General features: G+C 48.7%; 1 protein-coding gene across 1 annotated transcript; it reads right to left on the bottom strand.

Moving 5' to 3' along the window:
* Window positions 1-1,502: 1,502 nt before the first annotated feature.
* On the bottom strand, window positions 1,503-5,691 carry LOC122621604. The gene is made up of 6 exons (XM_043799521.1): window positions 5,213-5,691; window positions 4,758-4,918; window positions 4,226-4,427; window positions 2,725-3,914; window positions 1,866-2,090; window positions 1,503-1,597 (listed from the first exon to the last, which is right to left on the bottom strand). The coding sequence occupies exons 1-6, from the start codon at window positions 5,689-5,691 to the stop codon at window positions 1,503-1,505; spliced, it is 2,352 nt and encodes a 783-aa protein (XP_043655456.1).
* Between the last annotated feature and the right edge of the window lie 12,452 nt (window positions 5,692-18,143).

Genomic DNA, 18,143 nt, shown 5'->3' with positions numbered 1-18,143 from the left:
CAAAGCAACGGCCAGGTGATCGGTAAAGCGGTAAATGGATATTCTTATTAAATTATTTTATAAAAAACCGCGTCTTTCTCTGAGAAAGCTTCGGCTCCAGACAATACAAAGAGGAATCTCACTTAATTTGAGTATTTTAATTTGGGAAAACTAAGCGAAAAAAATGTTTTTTTTCTCCTTATGGGTTCTCCCAATAATACATTTTTAGTGCTCTACCTTCTCCTACCTTCCATGTTTACTACTCCTATAAAGTATAAAGTAACCTAGTTTGGGGTGCTCAAGCCCCGTCAAGCATTCCTAAAGTAAAAGCCCCATTTGCACCACCCACTCAGCATGAGGCTCATTTGCCTGCCGGCAATGCGAGTGTGGGTGAAATCATGTTAATGAAGTTGTTTACCTGCAATTCATAGCCCTCGTTTCCTCGCCCAATTAGTTTGTCACTTTTACTGCGGGCAGCTCGACTTTGAACTGTTTACAGCCGGGTTCAGCGCCATTTAGACAAGGCTCAGTTTTACTCGGGCCAATTTTCCACCTGGTGAGTGTGGCACCAAAGCGATTTGAGAGGGGACTGCGGGAGGAGCGCGGGAGGAGGCGGCCTAAACGCTGCTCTTGATTGATTTGTATCAACGTTTATTAGGCTAAAACCAACAATCATGGCCGGGGCTTGAGGTTTTGGCCTTGTTAGAGCTGCAGACTGCAGTCGATTGCAGATCGATTGACGTTGACAGTGACGGGCAAATTTTGTTTTCCGCTAACGCAGACCAAACAAAGCCCGATGGAAGGAAAATAAGAGTAATGCAAACGCAAAAGCAAACGCAAACGAGTATCTTTCTAATACGTTTATTTACCTTTTATAGCATCTGAAGTTTTGTCTCTTGTTACATTTTTTGTGTATCTGTGTCTGTGATCGATTGGGCCTAGCATATATAAGCATTAAGTTAAGTTAAGTTAAGTTAAGTTAAGTGTTTAGGTATTATTAGACAGTCAAACCTCTTAAACGAGCAATGGTTGTCAGTTCGAAGCTCGCTTGAGAGGTTTGAATGGTTCGCACTACAACTAAGGAGCTTTACTTTCCGAGTTCCGAGTCTTAAGCTGATAGTATGTCGACGTGTCCAGAGTAGTCTTAGTTGTTTAGTCTTATAGAGGGGGCGCCTAAGTGCGCACACTTACATAGGTAATATAGTTAGGTGTAGGTATAAATATTAAGCTACGGTTCGTTACTAAGGGGATCCCTTCACAGAGGAGTCCAGCTCTATGGCGGAAAGTCCGGGAAAGGGCGTCCATTCTCCATGTCTTGATCGTACATCTACTAACTAGATTATGAGCGGTGCTAAGTTTTGAGCTAAGTAGAATTTCATGCTAGTTTCTGCCTCTCCACCTGCAGCTCTCTGTCTCCGTCTGCATTTGGAGCTCCGTCTCCATCTTCATCTGCATCTCCAACTCCATTTTCAACTCCAGCTCCAACTGGCTTGTTAAAAGGCCATTCACTGGCGTTGACGTTCTTACCGCTTGTGTAACGCTCGCTTCTGCATATTGTCCCAGACAGCAATGACCGTCAGCTGGAGGAGCAGGAACAGGGCCCCGGCAATTATGAAGCCTGGATAGAGTTGTAAAAAGAGTTGAAGAAAATTTACGAGCTTATTTAATTAGCTGGGCACTCAGTCGGCAAGTCGGCAAGTAGGCAGCTCCTTCTCCTAGCGGCTAGATGGCGCGACGGCACGCGATTAGCGCAAATCAATTCGCCACGCTCAGCGATAGCAAATAGATGCCGCCGACTTGGAGCAACTTAAAGCGACTTGTGGCGACTTGAAGCGACTTGCCACCGTGCTACACATCGGACTGGACCCCAGTGATCCCCAACTCACCATAGCCGTTTATGCAAGTGTCCGATTTGGTGCCCAGGTCCAGTTGCAATTTGGCCAGGCCATCCAGACCACCGGCCTCCGATCCGCTGCCTCCCGGAGCATCGGCGCCATTGAAGGCGAACTTATCGGTGATTTGTATCGATTGCACCAGCAGAATGTTCTCATCGCCGGCCGCCTGATGACTCACATCACGTTTTTGGCGTTCCGACTTAATGGCCAGCTCAACTGTGAAAAGGTAGCAGCGCATCCATCGAGCAGAAAATCGCAGAAACACAAAAAATTGCAGGCGAGCAAAGAGAAGCGGAGAAAAAGACGCAAACAAGAAATGAAATATGTTTTCTGGGAGCTGTTGTGTTGGGCCATCTAACCAGGGATGGTGTGCCGAGGTGCCACAGTGAGGAAGGTGCATGCATCCCCGCGGGAGTCTATGCAAAATGACTCTCCTTATTATTGCTGTTACACTTTTCTACGTTTAAAATCCTTTCATAAACACAAGCACATAAACTGTTTTTTATGATGACGAACAATTATGATCTAAATTGACCACGAATCTACTTCACTGCTTTACTACTTTTGTAGTACGTTAAATGAAGTAATCAGTTTTGTTGTTCAGCAAAAAGGAAAGAAGTAGTAAAAACAAAAACCTGAATATCACATCTCCTTCTGAACAATTAAGCTAGCTCCTCAAAGAACTCTAAAGATTTCCCCGTCACTCGCAGTTAATGGTATCTGTCACATGCTGTGCTGTATTTGAGACGCTCCACCATCTCGCCCCTTAAACATGGGCAACATAGGTCACTTGGCGGCTGGGTTGGCCATCCCTGGTTACAAAGCTGGCCAAGAAGAACCGTTTACTTACCGCCATCAGTGCCGTTGAGCACCGATCGCTTGCGACGACCGTAGGACAGCAGCGACTTGAGCTCGCCGTTCTCATCGTTGTCGCAGATAACCGGTTCACAGCGCGGTATGCAGGGCGTGACCAGGGCGCGGAACTGCACCAGCTCCGAGGAGGGGAACTTGAAGGCGTCGAACTGTGAGAGCAGCACCTTGCGATTGTTGGCCAGCTTTTGCATGGCACTCATTATGTACTGGTCCGTGGGACAGCCGTTGGCGTCGATCAGTGTGATTTCGGCGCTGTCCGTCCCGTCCATGGCCACCAGTTCCCTCACAAAGATCTCGTACGGGCTGTTGGCGTCGACGATCTCGAATCGCAGAGCCAGCGGATCCCCAACCTCGGCGATCCTCTTCATGTCGCTGCCATCACGTGCGGTTATCTTCATGATGACGTTCGGCGAATCGACGATGATTTCCTCACTAAGCGTAGACTCAATCTCCCCAGTCACACCGAGATCCACATTGTTAACCACCGTCTTGTTGGTCAAGTCATACTGGCAGGATACGGCCAGGCCAAGATCGGAGGAGGTGACAATCATATCGTGGTGCTGGATCACAATGTCGTTCATATACCTGCCATACGCGCTCTGACGCACATTGCATTCCAGGTCGTTGTACCGCATCTTGAGGTCGAACTCCAGTGAGTTGTTTACATTCACAGCACAAGATTTGGGTGCTCCCTTGGCGTACACCTTGCCATCGAACAGCTTGGACGTCCTGATCTTGGTCACCATCTCCCCGGAGCGGCAGTCGATGGAGACGTTGTAGCAGGCGGACTGCTCGTACGTGGCCGCCTCCTCGATGGACAGGTAGGGCTCCGAGAGATCCGTCAGCGTGGCCCGGCTGTGGTGGGACAGGCGGCACACCAGCTCCCCGGTCTCGTTGTAGTCGTACGAATGACACCGGAACGGGGCAGTCAGGCAGAGGTCGCGGCACTCGTCCAGCGTCTGCACATTCTGGTGCACCGAGTCCACCGTCTTCAGAATGCGACCCGCTACGCGCTTGAACTCGCACAGCTTGCTGGGCTCCTCGGCGCAGTTGTTCTCCAGATAGTCGGCGCCATCGTAGGCCGCGATGTTCGCCTCGTCCGACAGCGTAATGCGATCCATGTCCGAGAGCTCGCACAGGCCAGAGTGCGCATAGTAGTTGGCCGATCTTCAGGTGGATCGGGTGCACAGCAAAAAAAAAGGGGTGAGAAAAGGCATTGAAAAGAAATTAAAATCAAATACCGTATTGTATGGTGTTGTAAATAGTAGTACTATTTAGTTTTTGCCAACGATCAAAAGATATACCATTTTTGTTGGCGTGCATTGGACAGTGTTTAGTGCTTAGTGCTTAGTGTTTAGTGCTCAGTGTGGAGTGTGGAGTGCACTGGAGAGGAATGAAGAGGTGTGCACCCAAAGGAGGCGGGCTGGGTGTTTCAGTTCAAGAGGGTGGCTCTGTTGTAACGGTATAGCAGCACTTACCGGCAGGTGAACTCCGTTTCGCCCAGACAGAGCTCGATGCAGTCGCGCCGCGTGGCCACACTCTGGCTGGCCTTGGCCCGCTCTGGGAGTCGGTAGCCCTGGACGCGATCGATGCACCAGGCCTTCGAGCAGGGACGCACTCCGAAGCAGGATTTCTGCGCGTAAACGGTGAAGACGGGATACTGGGAGCGGGAAAGTGAACCTGAAAGAATGGCCAGATGGGGGCGGCATTCATTGTGATTAGCGGGAAACATTTAACATACAAGCTGCGGGCCAAAGATCGTGATTGGGCGATCGAGTGCTGCGCTGGGTGCTCTTTAACCAGCAGCTACACATGAAAAAACTAACTAAGACTGCGAAATTCCCTGGGCAAATAATAAACCAAATAATCTAGAACCAAGAAAGCTGCATCAAATACATTGTCAATTAGATTCTCACACTGAATGGCACAAGGTATTTGAGATATATGTATTTTTATGCTGCTAGTTTAGATTCTTAGTCTTAGTCTTTCTTTTTCCCGGCGCAGACTCACCTGGCAACTGATCGGCGGTGCTGCGGAACATGACACACAGGCCCGTCTCGTAATTAACCGCGCTGCAAGATTCATTGGCCTGGCAGGCCTCCAGGCAGTCGGTCAGCATGAGGGTGCCGGGCAGTGTTTCCAATTGCTTCGATGGCGCCGATAGCACGTACCTGCGATGGTGGATTAGGGAGCAGAGAGTAACGCACATAAATTCTGGGATCTCTGGGTTTTCGGGTTTTCGGGGGCCAGCCCAAGTGGGTGGTTTAGCGGCATTATAAATGGGGGAAACCACCTTTACGACGTGTTAACAGGCAGTCGTGGGTATAATTTATGCTCCCCGCTGCAAGAGCAGCCTTGTTGTGTGTATTGTGTGTGACTGTCTCTGTCTGTGCTCCATGGGCCATGGGCCGTATAAAACTAATTGCCCGCAATTGAGATTTATGCTCCTCGGCGGTGACACTTACCCTGTTATGAGCTCAAAGCCAATCATATCCGGCTCGCAGTCCTCGTCCACCGAAGAGCTCCCCGAAGGTGTTGCCATGGGAGTGGGGTCCAGATCATCGGCCTTGGTCTCCGCAGCAGCAGAAGCAGCAGCAGCAGCGGCAGAGGCAGCGGCAGGTGATGTAGCAGGTGGCACCGGGGCGGCGGCAGAAGCACCAGAGGAATCACCAGAAGAACCAGGTGGCAATGCGGCAATCGCTTCCGCTGGCTCAACGCTCAACGGTTTTGGTAGCTCGCTTCCGCTCGGCGCCGCAATTCCCGATCCCGCTCCCGTTGCCGGAATCGGTGTGGCATTGTTGCGCGGAAATGTCTTCAACGGTTTCACCGCCGGCCGCTTGGGCAGCTTGCGTGCCACCACCGAGGTGTCCACCAAAAGCAGCATTAAGCCCAGCAGCGCCATCATGCTGACTCCTCGGTTCTTTGTCATTGACCGCAGATGCATTTCAGACTATGTATTCTGTATTCTGTGTTCTATGTTCTGTATTCTGGAGGGGAAAAATGGCAAAGAGGAGAAGATGAGCGTTTTGGTAGCTTGGTTTTTAATTAGCATTTCAGTCAGTCTTCCCACTCCCATGCTTATCTCGTGATTAATTGCGCCTGCAGTTACAGTTAAGCATTAATAATGGGTTTAATACGGGCTATCCAGCAGCGCAATTGCAATTGCAGTTGCAGTGGCAACGCCCACCGACACGAAGGCACTGATTAATTGCCTCTGGATAGATGCAAAATCAATTTGGTTGATGCCCCCTCCCAGATCCCCAGAAACGGCAGCACTTCTGATCTAAACGCTAACTCACACGCACGGCCAGAGGAATTAAAATAATGCCACTTAGCCAGGCGCACGCACAGGAAGCCAGGCACAAAGTAACAAAAACCAAACCAAAAATGCCAAGAAGTCCAACAGAAGCACCTGGACCCTGGGCCAAGAAGCACTAGCTGTTAACTGAAATGGTCAGCTGGAATTCTGATTGGGCCTGGGCCCCTCCGATCACAATGCGATCGATATGGCGGAGAACACAACTGTTGAATGCTTTATGTTGGATCGTTAGTGGCTTTTGCGGTTCTTTTCCAGCCCCAGCTGCATGGAAAATGCATTACGTGTAATATGCGTTAAATCACAGAGAGCCACAGCCGGGCTTTCCATCTATCCACATGCTCTTGACTTGATTTCCGCACTAATCGAATTCGACTGCAGTCCAGACTGCAGGCATCGTGAGTGCCTCATAATCAACGATTATGCAATTGTCTGGCTGCAAATCAATTTCCATGGCTGCTGGTCAATGACACGGACTGCTCAGCGGAGCGAGTCGCGTGCCCCTCGCAGGGACTTCGAATTCCATACAAACAATAAAAAAATAAATAAGCGGAAAAAACATTCTAATTACCCGGTGGGGTTTCCCAGCTGGAGAAAACCACTGTCAGCTAGTCAACTGCTTAGCTACTGGCGCACTCAAATCACAATTTAATGTTGTGGGTCAGCTGCCTTAGTGGGCCAATAAACTAATACGCAGATCCACAGATGCGCAGATCCACAGATGCACAGATCCACAGATCCCCAGATCCTCGGATCCACAGTTGCAAGCTCACGGACATGGAAATAAATTTCCATTTGGCAGTCGAGTTGCTCCTGCTGCGGATCGATCGAATGGAGATTTATACGTATGCATGCTCGCATCGGGATGCCGGACCATTTATCAGCCACAGCCAGCTTAGCAACTAGTTTTTCGTTTAGCACACATATTTACATCCAAATTTGACAGTTTGTTGTGGCCACGTTTTATGGAGTGTTGTGTTGTGGAGCGCTTCTGAGCTTCTGAGTGAGACCTCTGCTGTTCGGATCTGGTTCGAAATTCGGGCTAATCCCGCTGCTTTCCGGCTGTCAAGGTGCCGATAAAGCACCTTTATGACACCAATACGCCAAAAACTAGTTGCCACTTAATTAGAATGGCGAGTGATTGGTCGGAAAAGTGTGCCAGCGAATGACATAACTGCCATTCGAGCTTATCTCAATTGAAGCGCTGCTCAGTGTAACTGTAAGCAATGTGCGCAGGTCGCCGCAGATGGAGATGGAGCTTGAGCTGGATGGAGCCAAGCAAGTTGGCCAGGAAAGCCACTTGGCAACTACTTCTTGGCCCGGCTGCTAGCTGCTAGCTGCTGGCTGCTATCTTCATTTCATGGCTGGCAATTTGAAAACTGCACCCGCTGGCCATCGGCAGAAGGAGTTGGCATCGCTTGGATGTGGATGTGGGTCACCCCGAGTTATTTATATAGAAATTCTTTTTTGTGGCTAGCAGAAATTTCTCAAAGTTAGCGACAAATCTTCAATTAATGGCCAGTGAAATTTCTCAACTATCAAAAGAGTCACAAAACAAGTTTCCCTTGGCTTGGCTGCGGTCTATCAAAAAGGCAAGAAGCATTGGAAAAACTATACAAAACTTTTCATTTCATGGCCCGAACATAACGGCAAATCAACCGCACCAATTCGAAAGCCATTGGAAACCCTAATCTATGCACCCGAATCCATAAACATGATCTCCGAGCTCACGAAACAGTCGCTCAAACAGCTCAAACAGCTCAAACTGTTGAACGCATTTCTGATCGTGGAGAATCCAATACTTGTCCGGAATATTAATGAGTTGGGTCACCGTTTAGCCAGGGTCATTCTCTAATGCGGCAGTGAATTGTGGAGCACGTTGTGCAGAGATTTGTCATTTTGATTCTTGGATTCGATCAGAGGCAGCGAAAGTCTTACGCTCCGTTGAAATTCACGTCTTTGCTCGTCTGAGCCCCAGCTAATTGCCATTAAATGGTCACAACGAACCGTTGGCTGACCCAAATCACTGCACACCACCAGCAGGATTCCCAGTGGATAGTGGATAGTGGATCGACAAAGGAGCAAGATGTCTTGACCAGGCCGAAAGTTAATTGCCTGCAGAATTCTGCACATTTGGGAGTTGACGGGTACTGTACGCCGCGTTTCCGGCATGGCAAAAATGCCAGTGCCAGCTCCTAGGACTTATCTTGAAGCTGGAAACTGGGAAACTTGGAAACTAATGTGACATCTCCTCGATGCTTTCTGTGTTGACATGGCCCCAAGCTTTCTCTAATGATCCATTGACCATTTTCGTTTAATTGATGGACATGTGGACATCCTGTTCGCCCGACAATTGACACCTTGTCAGGCATTAAATGTCAATTGATTTCAACGCGTTTTCAATTTTACCTTTATCACTGGAGTACTTGGTAAGGTATTATAACCCTTTCGGAACTTCACTTCAGATTGGCAGGACGCGCACAAAACACACGATCGATTTGTTTCCCAGAAACAAATGTGGTTTGATTTATGTCTTTTATTTTTGATGAGCCGAAAACAACGCGAACCGCTCGAGCGACGTCCTCACTGTCGAAAGTGGAGCGCCCAACTGCCTGTTGTGTGATTTGGCTAAACGTTCTTATGCGAAACTCTTCGGTGAATTCCAGATCTCAGATGCTGGGCAAGATCGAATCGTATCGAGTTTGTTAGCTTCTATCACTGGAGCGCTAGCGACCGCCAGTTCGAGCACCTTGACACTGAATGCTCACTGCGAAGGCCGCGGAAAACGTTTTCAAGCTGGGAAGCCGACCGTCGAAGGCCCCAACGACGTCGGCAGAGGCAGAGGCAGCGGCGACTAACTCTCTTCTGGCCAAAAAGAAAAACCGGTAGAAGACGGAAAGCTAATGGCCAACCAGCCGCTCTTCGCCAGCTCTCTTCTGCGCAGAGCGCTCTTTACTGGCAACTTTCTTTCGAGCTACAGCCACAGCTGCAGCTTTTCTCGCCAAGGGTCCGCTGCTCTTGGGATTCTCGTTCTTGTCGGAAGTAATAAAATGCAATTATAACAGTCGAGGCAAATGATTTTCTAATGCGATTACCTGACACGCAGCAACGGCATTGAATAGCACTGAATAATGCCAAATTGAAGTGCCACAACAGGCCATAAAAGAGCAGCAGGTGCATGGATCATTCTAAGAAGGGTCCCAGAGAGCTGCTCCGTGATTTTCGTGGGGGGAGAACCCCCCCCACAAGAACCTTGCAGAGAAGCTTTCTAATGACCAGAGTTGTAAAAACCAGGAGAACAACAACGCACGCCTAATTAAGCGCGCGATAACAATCGAAGGCAGAGTTAAAGACGAGCTGAAAAACGGGGAGTGCGGAATGAGGTCACTGATTGTGGGGGCAGCTTAGTCAAGGCAACCGTGTTTGATACAGCGTTTATGCAACCACACCGCTAGTAACACATAACTAGTAACACCACCAGCAGTCAGTAATACAAGTAGTTGCGCCACAAAGAAAGCGGAGGCTGTCTCGAATTTGTCCGTCACATAATGCAATTAAATATTGACGCGCAATCATCGAAAGCACAGCGAACTGCACTCGTCGCACTTTTTCTCACATGATGGTGAACTGCATCCGATTTGAGGGAATTATACAATTTTTCCAACAATGAACAACATCCAGCACATCTGATAAAGAAATTATATAAATTGTGTCTTTGTCTTGCTGTTTCGGAAAAGCGTTAGGAGTTAGAATAGAAAAAGGAAGTCTGCAATCCCCAATCCACAATTGCCAACCGACATCCGGATTCGGGCCTTGACTTTGGAGTGGAAATTGGCGTGTGAAGTTCTTCTGATATCATCAGACATTGATTGGACCAAAAATGATTCCCCCAAGCTTCTGATTGAGTAATTGGAACTGGCAGAGTTTTGCTCTAATTGCTATCGCATGCCGCGATCGTTGCCAAAATTTCTAAGTGTGCGATTCTTGGCAAGCCATTCTTCTTATTGTCAGGCAAGCCTATAACGTTCCCAGCTCGAGAGGAGAGTTTGTTGATCCCTCTTATCAAGGCCGGATTATATGCGGATGGCCCACAGATGTATCAATACTCGACCGTTAGGAGGAAGTCGATTTATATGGGCCATATACCGATTTTTGCTGTGTTCTATGTCGTTTCAGTTTTCTGTGTCACTTGATATTCAAATATTTGTTTGCATTCTACGGCCCAGAAACTGTGCCAAGAAAGAGTGCTGGGCTGAAAGTGACGGAACAACCTCGGGGTGTTGCTCTGATCTTGTCCAGAGTCTCGAGGTTCGTTTGCAGTGCAAACAGAGTAGAGACCTCAATCGAGTGACATGCAAATTTCCTTTCGATTTTTCGCACATTCTCTGATTGCCGCGTGGGCTGTCCCACCTCCCATTTCCCCAGAAAGTCGAGGCGGATCAGGAGAAGTTTATGTTTCCGGCAATCAGTCCAAGAATTCGCTATTTAGATCTCATGTCTCGATTGATTGCCAATTGATTGGTCTCCACCTCAGATTCGTTTTTTACTTGGAAGTGCATTTCTAGTTGGCTCATAAAAATTGGAGCGATTCTCACACTCTTAAATGCAGTTAATGCATGGGATGGATTACTTTCACTTGGCACAGAGAGAATTTTTGGCAAAAGGGAAAGGATTGAGATGGCTCGCGAAGATTCAGATGTGAGTCATCAATATCCTGGGTAGAGTTTCTCCAGAAATCTCCAGGAGTTAAGATCAGAAAGTAAGGAGGAGCGAACGAAATCCTAATTGACGATAAGAATCGCACGGAGATTGTGCCCTTCACAATCTGTTGACCCTAATTTGAATCGAAAGCTAAAGAACGAAAGACTGAGGCGACGAACTTGACAAGACGATGTTCCTCATATTGCACCTCCATCTGATTTGTTTTGTTTCACTTTTCAATACTTCCCTCCGGTTCTCTCTAATTGCAGCTTTCTATGCAGAAGGAAAGAAAAACCATTCTATCAGAATTTTCACTCTTAGCAAGTGTCTCGTTTGGCCTGTGCCACTGACAGACAGTCAAGTCAGCGCCCTCGTCTTGGTCTTAGTTTCGAATTCTTGGTTTGATGTGGTCTTGGCTTGGTCGGCGGCATAAAACTGTCAACAAGCGTTTAACCCAGTTAACGCCCTTAACCGAAGACAACTTTGTCTTCAACTTGGACTGCCACTGCAGCTCTCCGCTGCCAAGTTGGGATCCGTTCGACACGAGGCCACGGCCACAAAAACGGTCAAGGTGTAAAATCAACACGGCGACTTTGGAAGGAAGAGCAAGAGGAGGTGGGAGTGGAGTGGATGGGAATAGCAAAAGATAAGCGAAGCCACAGACTGACTGAAGTGTAAGTTGAGTGATGGCTCTACTCCACTAAAAAGAGGCGTGGGGCGGTGCGGAGGTGCTGATTGTGGCCAGCGGATATTGGTGCAGCCAGCGGGAGTAGGAGAAGGGGCTCGGGAGATTCGAGATTGACCGATGTCTGGCTGTGGTTCTGGTTCCTCTGCATCTATCTGAAGCTCACTGCTCAAAGGAATTCTGAGCGCGGTGAAAGTTGCCATCTCCATCGCCCCTTCTTTTTTGCATCACAAGACACGACAACGGCAGCGGCTTGTTGAAATTCTGGTCCCAATAATGACACTTAAGCGATGCAGTAATGCGAATTTTCCTGTTTGCCGCCGTTCCCGTTGGTCGTTGCCTCCCACTACCCTGCCCCTCCACCTAACCCTATCCATAACCGTCATCAATTACAGCCGCGAATGGAGACTCCAGGATTCAGGGGGCAGGTGGTGTCCACCTGAGCTGCAACTCAATCACCGACCAACATTCAACTGCCATCGGCAGCTTCTGCTTCTAATTGCCGCACTTTTTGCTTCTGCTAGCCAGAGATGGACTCTGATGACTGTTAAGGGGAGGGTTACCAGTGAATTATGGCCACGGAGAGGTGGCATCACAATTCGGTTGTTGCGTCCATATGGAGAAGGATTGGAAAGGATTTTCCCTTCTTTGGCTTTCCTTGGGAGGGAGAAATTTGCTTCGATATGGAGCTAAGCAAATTGGTGGTTTTATATTCCCATCATTAATTCATTTGCTGATGAGTCCGAACACATTGAATGGTGAGCAGTGGTGATGCAATCTCCCTGCCATCAAAGCTTCCACTTTTAATTTACAATCCCAGAGGCTGCGATTTACAACGACATTGCTGCAAATTACAGAGATCGAGGTGGAGAAATGGGACGCGGAAGGGGATGGGATGGTAGTGATAGCCATAGCCCCAATATTAGCTTTGGGGCGTTGGCACACAAACTCGCCAACTCGTGGCTTCCTCTGTTAGGTTGCGTTGAAATGCAGTTGTCTTTAAAGAAGATGCGTTCCTTGTCAGAGTAAGTCTCTTCTACAACTTGCAGCGACCTTGAGACGGAGGGAGCTACTGCTGGAACAACTGATGAGTTGATAACCCGCCCGGCGTGATTGGCTTCTTGTGGGTGTGCAAACCAGTAAATTGGAGCTATTTCCATCAATTTCCAACGCGCGGCACTTGACAAAGTAAACAGATTGTGGGTCTCTCCTTCCCTTGGGATCTGAAACTGATCCTTGGTCCGACAGGCACGCCCCACTCCGCTCCCAATATTTCCCATTTATATTCTCATCAATTTGCACCAATTTTCACATGCCAAGGCAGAGGAGTGGACCCCGGAGTTCGCCTGCCATTTTCAGCTACACAAAAGGGGCATCGCCTAGGAAATTTATGACCACTTGGCTGTTGCCTGTTGCATGCACCGTGCACCCCACAGAGGAATGGAACACCAACCACCCATCTTACCCACCAGAACTGGCATCCCGACCCAAAACTGTTACACTTGACTAATTGATTTATGAGAGCGAGTTCCCAAAATATTTCAAATACAAACACGAACTAAGAGACTGCACTTTGTTGGAATATTATTCTGCATGTGGGTGGGTTTACCGAACTGAAACTGAGAAAATCCAGAAGAGTAATCGAGGCAAGCATGTCGCATGAAGAAAACAAGTTCCCGAGTGTTTCCCACAGGCACAGGAAGTGTTCGCTGCCGAACGCATGCCAAAAATGGATCCCCGAGGACAAGACAACCAGGGACTTGGACGACAAAAGCGAACCCAAACCCGATCCCAAAACGATCACGATTATGATGATCATTGCGACGATTGCTGGACTGAACCATCGAGTAGGCAAGGACAGGTTGGTGGGATTGGGATTGGGATTGGGATTGCAGTTGGAGTTGGGATGGGAAATTCTGGCCAAGTCCACGGTCAGAATTAAAGGAGTGGGATGTATATTGTTTCTGCATTGTAACTGTCACCTGGCGGCAGTTTCCAGTGGCCGGAGTTGGCAGAAATAATAGAAATTATATTAAATGGGCATTTGGGGAGTCCGCACGCCGCGACTTCCGTGTTTGGTGTCTCTGCACAATGGGCCATTCCGAGTCACATCCAGGGGTACAGCTGGGCCAGCTAAGGGACGCAGAGAACAAGTGACTGGACAGCCATGGAGTCTTCCCCTCCCGTGAAGAGCCCCAATTTGGCGGTGCTATTACAGCATCTGGGAATATTCTCCTCACAATCTAACACCTATTCCCACACTCCCTTCCTGAGGTCTGGCGAAGTTACTCCCTCGCTGGAATTTGTTGCCACTTGCCATGATGGACACGTGCCAGGCAAATTCTTCTTGGCAGTCGAGGCCCTGACTATTATGATGGATCTTCTGGGATGACACGACACTTAACAGCGGCATTGTGGCCAGGTTGCTGTACGGTCAGCAATTTAGGAGGAGAGGACGAGTATTTAAGAGGAGGAGCGGCAAGAGAAGCGGCAACTCGAGGCAGGCGACTGATTTATGACAGCGCGAAAGAGTGGACTGGATAGGTATTGTGGGCCTGGGACGGGTCTTTGGTTGGCGGGGGGATCTCCCATCGCAGGGCAATTTTAGGCTGGCGTGGCGCCCCAAAGGAGGCTGCTGCCTAGCGGGGTCCATCCTGAACCACAGTTCAGTGTGGAGGCCTATTACGTGATGATGTAATAATTCTTTGAGTCGTTACAGTTTTATTGCGGAAAATGTTGCATAAATCAAGGCGGGTTCCCGAACATCCCCGTAAACCGGATGTCTTAAATTTTTTATTGGCACCCAGCATCTAGCAATAATTTGCCAAAGAAATTCTGCTGATTTGATCAGTCTCAATCAATGAAGTTTTACGCGGCCTTTCCAAATTCGGCTCCGTCATCCTTGAGAATTGGAATAGCAGAGTAGCGGATAAGCGGAGCAGCTTAGAATTCATTCAGCAGTTACTTTAATTGTGGATGTTCCTGTAATCAACAAAGCTTTGAAAATTGGCAACTTGATGTTGCAACTTTGTTGCCAGCTTCTACCTTCATTACGTTCCCTCTCGGAACGGTCGACCCACGCGATCCCTTCTCGCACATTAGCAAACAGAGCTCTTCTCAGATCCCTGGTTCATGAAGATCTTAGCGGCAGATGATTGCCGAGATGAGCGGTGATTCGGCTGCAGAAACGTGATTGTCATTATAACTCAGGCTGGACCTGGAACTCTAGAGATGGAGGCCTACGCACAAGCCAGCGAGCGGACTGATCAAACAGAGGCGAACATTAAAGGATAAACCCTGGGTAGAGTCAGATTCTAGATTGCGAAATGCAAATAAAAATGTCTTTGATAGAGATCCCCATTTAGCTGGATGAAATATAGGTAGCCATTGATTTTTTATGGACCACAGGGTTATCAATCGCTTCAACGAGGATTATCGCTGTTGTTCAAGCGTATGCTTATGGTTGTTTCTGCCAACTGTGCTAATTTTATGGCATCCAATGATAGTGATTAGCATGCATAGTGGAATGCTCCTCTCCTGTGCGATTTGTCGAGAGTTGACCATTTCCCCGAACCCATTTACAAGAACAGCTCTTCCAGCTTCCTGCTCTTCTTTTCGATCTCCACATCTCCATGGTCACGATTCAGGTGAAACACCGGAACACTACTCCCACCTCGGGTCCAACGCCTTTTAAGTGGGCCAGTGACTGCGCGACTGACGTGATTAAAATGTCAAATTGCGCCGCCGGGCAGACCGTGTTGGATAACTCACTTTATTTATTATGCCCGATATGATTAAATTAATTTCGGCTGAGAACGAAACTTGGGCAGGAGGGCGTGGAGGCCGTGGGCGTGGCTCTGGCCCGCAATTATCGCATCGTGAGCCACGAGATCTTCCAGAGCACTTCCCATTTGCATTTCCATTTGTTGGGTAATTCCTTCTTCTATATTTCAATGCGTGATTCGGCCACGGATTCTTGGCATTTCGAGCGCCATTTTTGGGTGTCCACACGGGGAATGGGTGGAAATGTATAGGGTCAGAACATTACAAACTATAAACAAATGCACACACAAACCAGGGAACAAATTATTGGGCAGACCTGGTCTGAGACTTGGACAAAGCAGGGTAGGCGAAGGGAGCGAAAGGGGAAACTGCTTTTTGATGTTCGGTAATTGGCGGTTTGGCAGCACGCGAGCCAAAAAAAACCTGGAAACGGGTGATCAGAGGAGGAAGAAGACGTCCACTGGAGTGGTCTAGATTGGGACTCAAGGGCTGGATGCGGGGTCTGTTCTACCGACAGCCGGCGCTCTGCTGAACCCAAGCTGAAGTCCCAATCCGAACCCGAACCCAAACCCAAACCCAAACCTTCGGAATGGTAACGAGCGAATTTCGGGATTTCGGCGTGACGCGCCTTCTGCTCTCCGGAGGGGAAGCCCCTTTCCAACTGATGGAGAACTACTAAGAACTAACTAAGCAGAATCTAGTTCTTTGGATGTCGCTGTGGTCTCCGCTCCCCGAATTCCCATTTCCCCAGCTTATGAGGCCGTTGTGGCTGTCTTCTCTTTTCATAATAATTGGCAGTTTACAAATGTTCTTTCGCTGTTGATAGTGCTGCTAGTTTTGGCTTATTTCTGATTCTAATTGTATTTGCAGTTCCCTCAAGTGTCGCGGTTTTCAAGAAAGAGTTCGGGGGGAACTCTGTTCCGTTGAACTTCGGCCAGAGATCCGAGATCCGAGATCCGACATTCTTGTGGCCAATCTCGCTGGGAATCCAGAGCAGGCATCCGCCGCAAATAAAGTCGGCAGTTTATAGGCGTGAAAACTAATTATACAGCGGAGGCAGTCAGGAGTCAGATTGTACAATAAATAAGCACCTTCGAGGGCATGGGCCTCTGAGTGTTCTCTCCTTTATTTGTGGGTTTGTTTTGGTGGCTAATGAGCAAATGCAAATCTCGGCTCCAACCGCTAAGTGTGACTATACTCCCCCGATTCCACCACCTCCACTACCTCCTCCACCTCCTCCTCCTCCTGCGCACCCACCAATCAGTGGGCGGTTTGTGGGCGGGCTGTTTGCCCATGCTGCTGCGTTCTGCCGTGCCATTGCCCGCCATCCGAAATCCGAAATCCGCGAACCTCCGACCGCCAACAGATGCCAGATTAGCATTTAAATTGTAGTTACATTTGGCCAAAGCAAACGCAAACGCAAACCGAAACCAAACTGAGCTGCAACTCCACGTCCAAACTTTAGATTATTTTTCATTCTTCTTTTCCTCCATGGCGTTGCATTTGCCGCTTTCCTCCCAGGGCGAGCGTTTACCAAATGGAATTGTTGTCTTTTGTTTTCCTACAGTTCATAGTCCTACAGTGGGAGCCGCTCCTCCCCTATTTTTCTCCCTCTTAGACTGATGTTATCAAACCATGGCCTCCGGCAGAATTTCCTCTGTGTTCGACTGCTCGGTTTGCCAAGGTAGCAATTTCAATATCAAAATTCTGGCCTGGCCTTTGGTCCGTTGCAGAAACCGCAGAACCACCAAAACCGAAACTCGAACTTCAAACCCCAAACCAAGTAGAATAGAAATGGAAACGGAATCGGAATCGGTGGCCTGAGTTATCAGCGGCTCAGGTGAGTCTGGCCAACGGAAAACTGCCAACGCCACCGCCTTCTGTGGCATATCTCGACTGCACTCCGTTTCGGAACTCCTATGCCATCTGAGCATTCGGAGACCAACTCCATTTCCTTCGCCGGAGTCGGATTCTGTCAGCGACCACATTCGCAACATTTTAATTCGAATTAATTAACATTTTTGGCAGTCGACGGCCACCGGCCAGCGGCCGCCGGCTTCTCAATCGGACTGACCCAGTTTTGGGTCAAGCCATTGACTTCTGCCATTGTGCTACCTTTTTGCCCAGTTTTCTGTTCTGTTCCCCTTGGCCACGAGCACTTGACGAACGGAAAAATTGCCAAAATAAAGCGGAATGATAAATTGTCAAGCATTTGGAAAATGACTTCAGAAGTGTGGCAGGCCCCGGGGCTTCCTATTCCTATTCCCATTCCTCTTCCCAGATCTGCAGAGAAACTGGGGGAATGTCGGGCTGCGAAAGAGGAGGAGGGAGATTAATTTGCAGTTGGCCGAGTACCGTAAGCGTAGGTGGCTTGATGAGCTCCGCTGGTCAGTTTGCGGGTAGTTCTCTGTATATCTCCTCGCTCCAGTGGACTCATCTTGGAACTGTCCACTATCCGAGCCCCCTTCCCCTGTTGGACGGAGGTACTAATTAATGGAGTGCTGGGTGCTGCTCCACGGTAGCAGAGAAGGGGCGGAGATCTCGTCGCACCCGTTGCTCTGATTGACAGGAAATTGTTATGGCTGGGTCCGATTCCGACTTATTTTTAGCCCGTTCCCATCGATTAAGAGATCTGCCAACTGCTGGCCTGGGGTTCAACGGCATCCTGCGGTCATATTCCCGTTTCATGGTTGAGCTCTTGACACTCAACCTCGTCTGTGAGCAATCGAAAGTTTAATACTCGCGCTCAAAGTGCATTCGATCTCAATCTCAGATCTGCAATGTGTACTCCATTTGCAAATGGATAGAAATGGTAGGCATTCCCAGGGAGGAAGTTTTGCCTGCTGTCTAGTGCTTGTCGTTCCCAATCATACGCCACTTGAGACTAGCCGCTCCAGACGGTCGAGAATCC

The sequence above is a fragment of the Drosophila teissieri genome, chromosome 3R (genome assembly GCF_016746235.2).
Source record: "Drosophila teissieri strain GT53w chromosome 3R, Prin_Dtei_1.1, whole genome shotgun sequence".
Lineage (NCBI taxonomy): Eukaryota > Metazoa > Arthropoda > Insecta > Diptera > Drosophilidae > Drosophila > Drosophila teissieri.
This window is presented reverse-complemented; position numbering and strand designations above follow the sequence as displayed.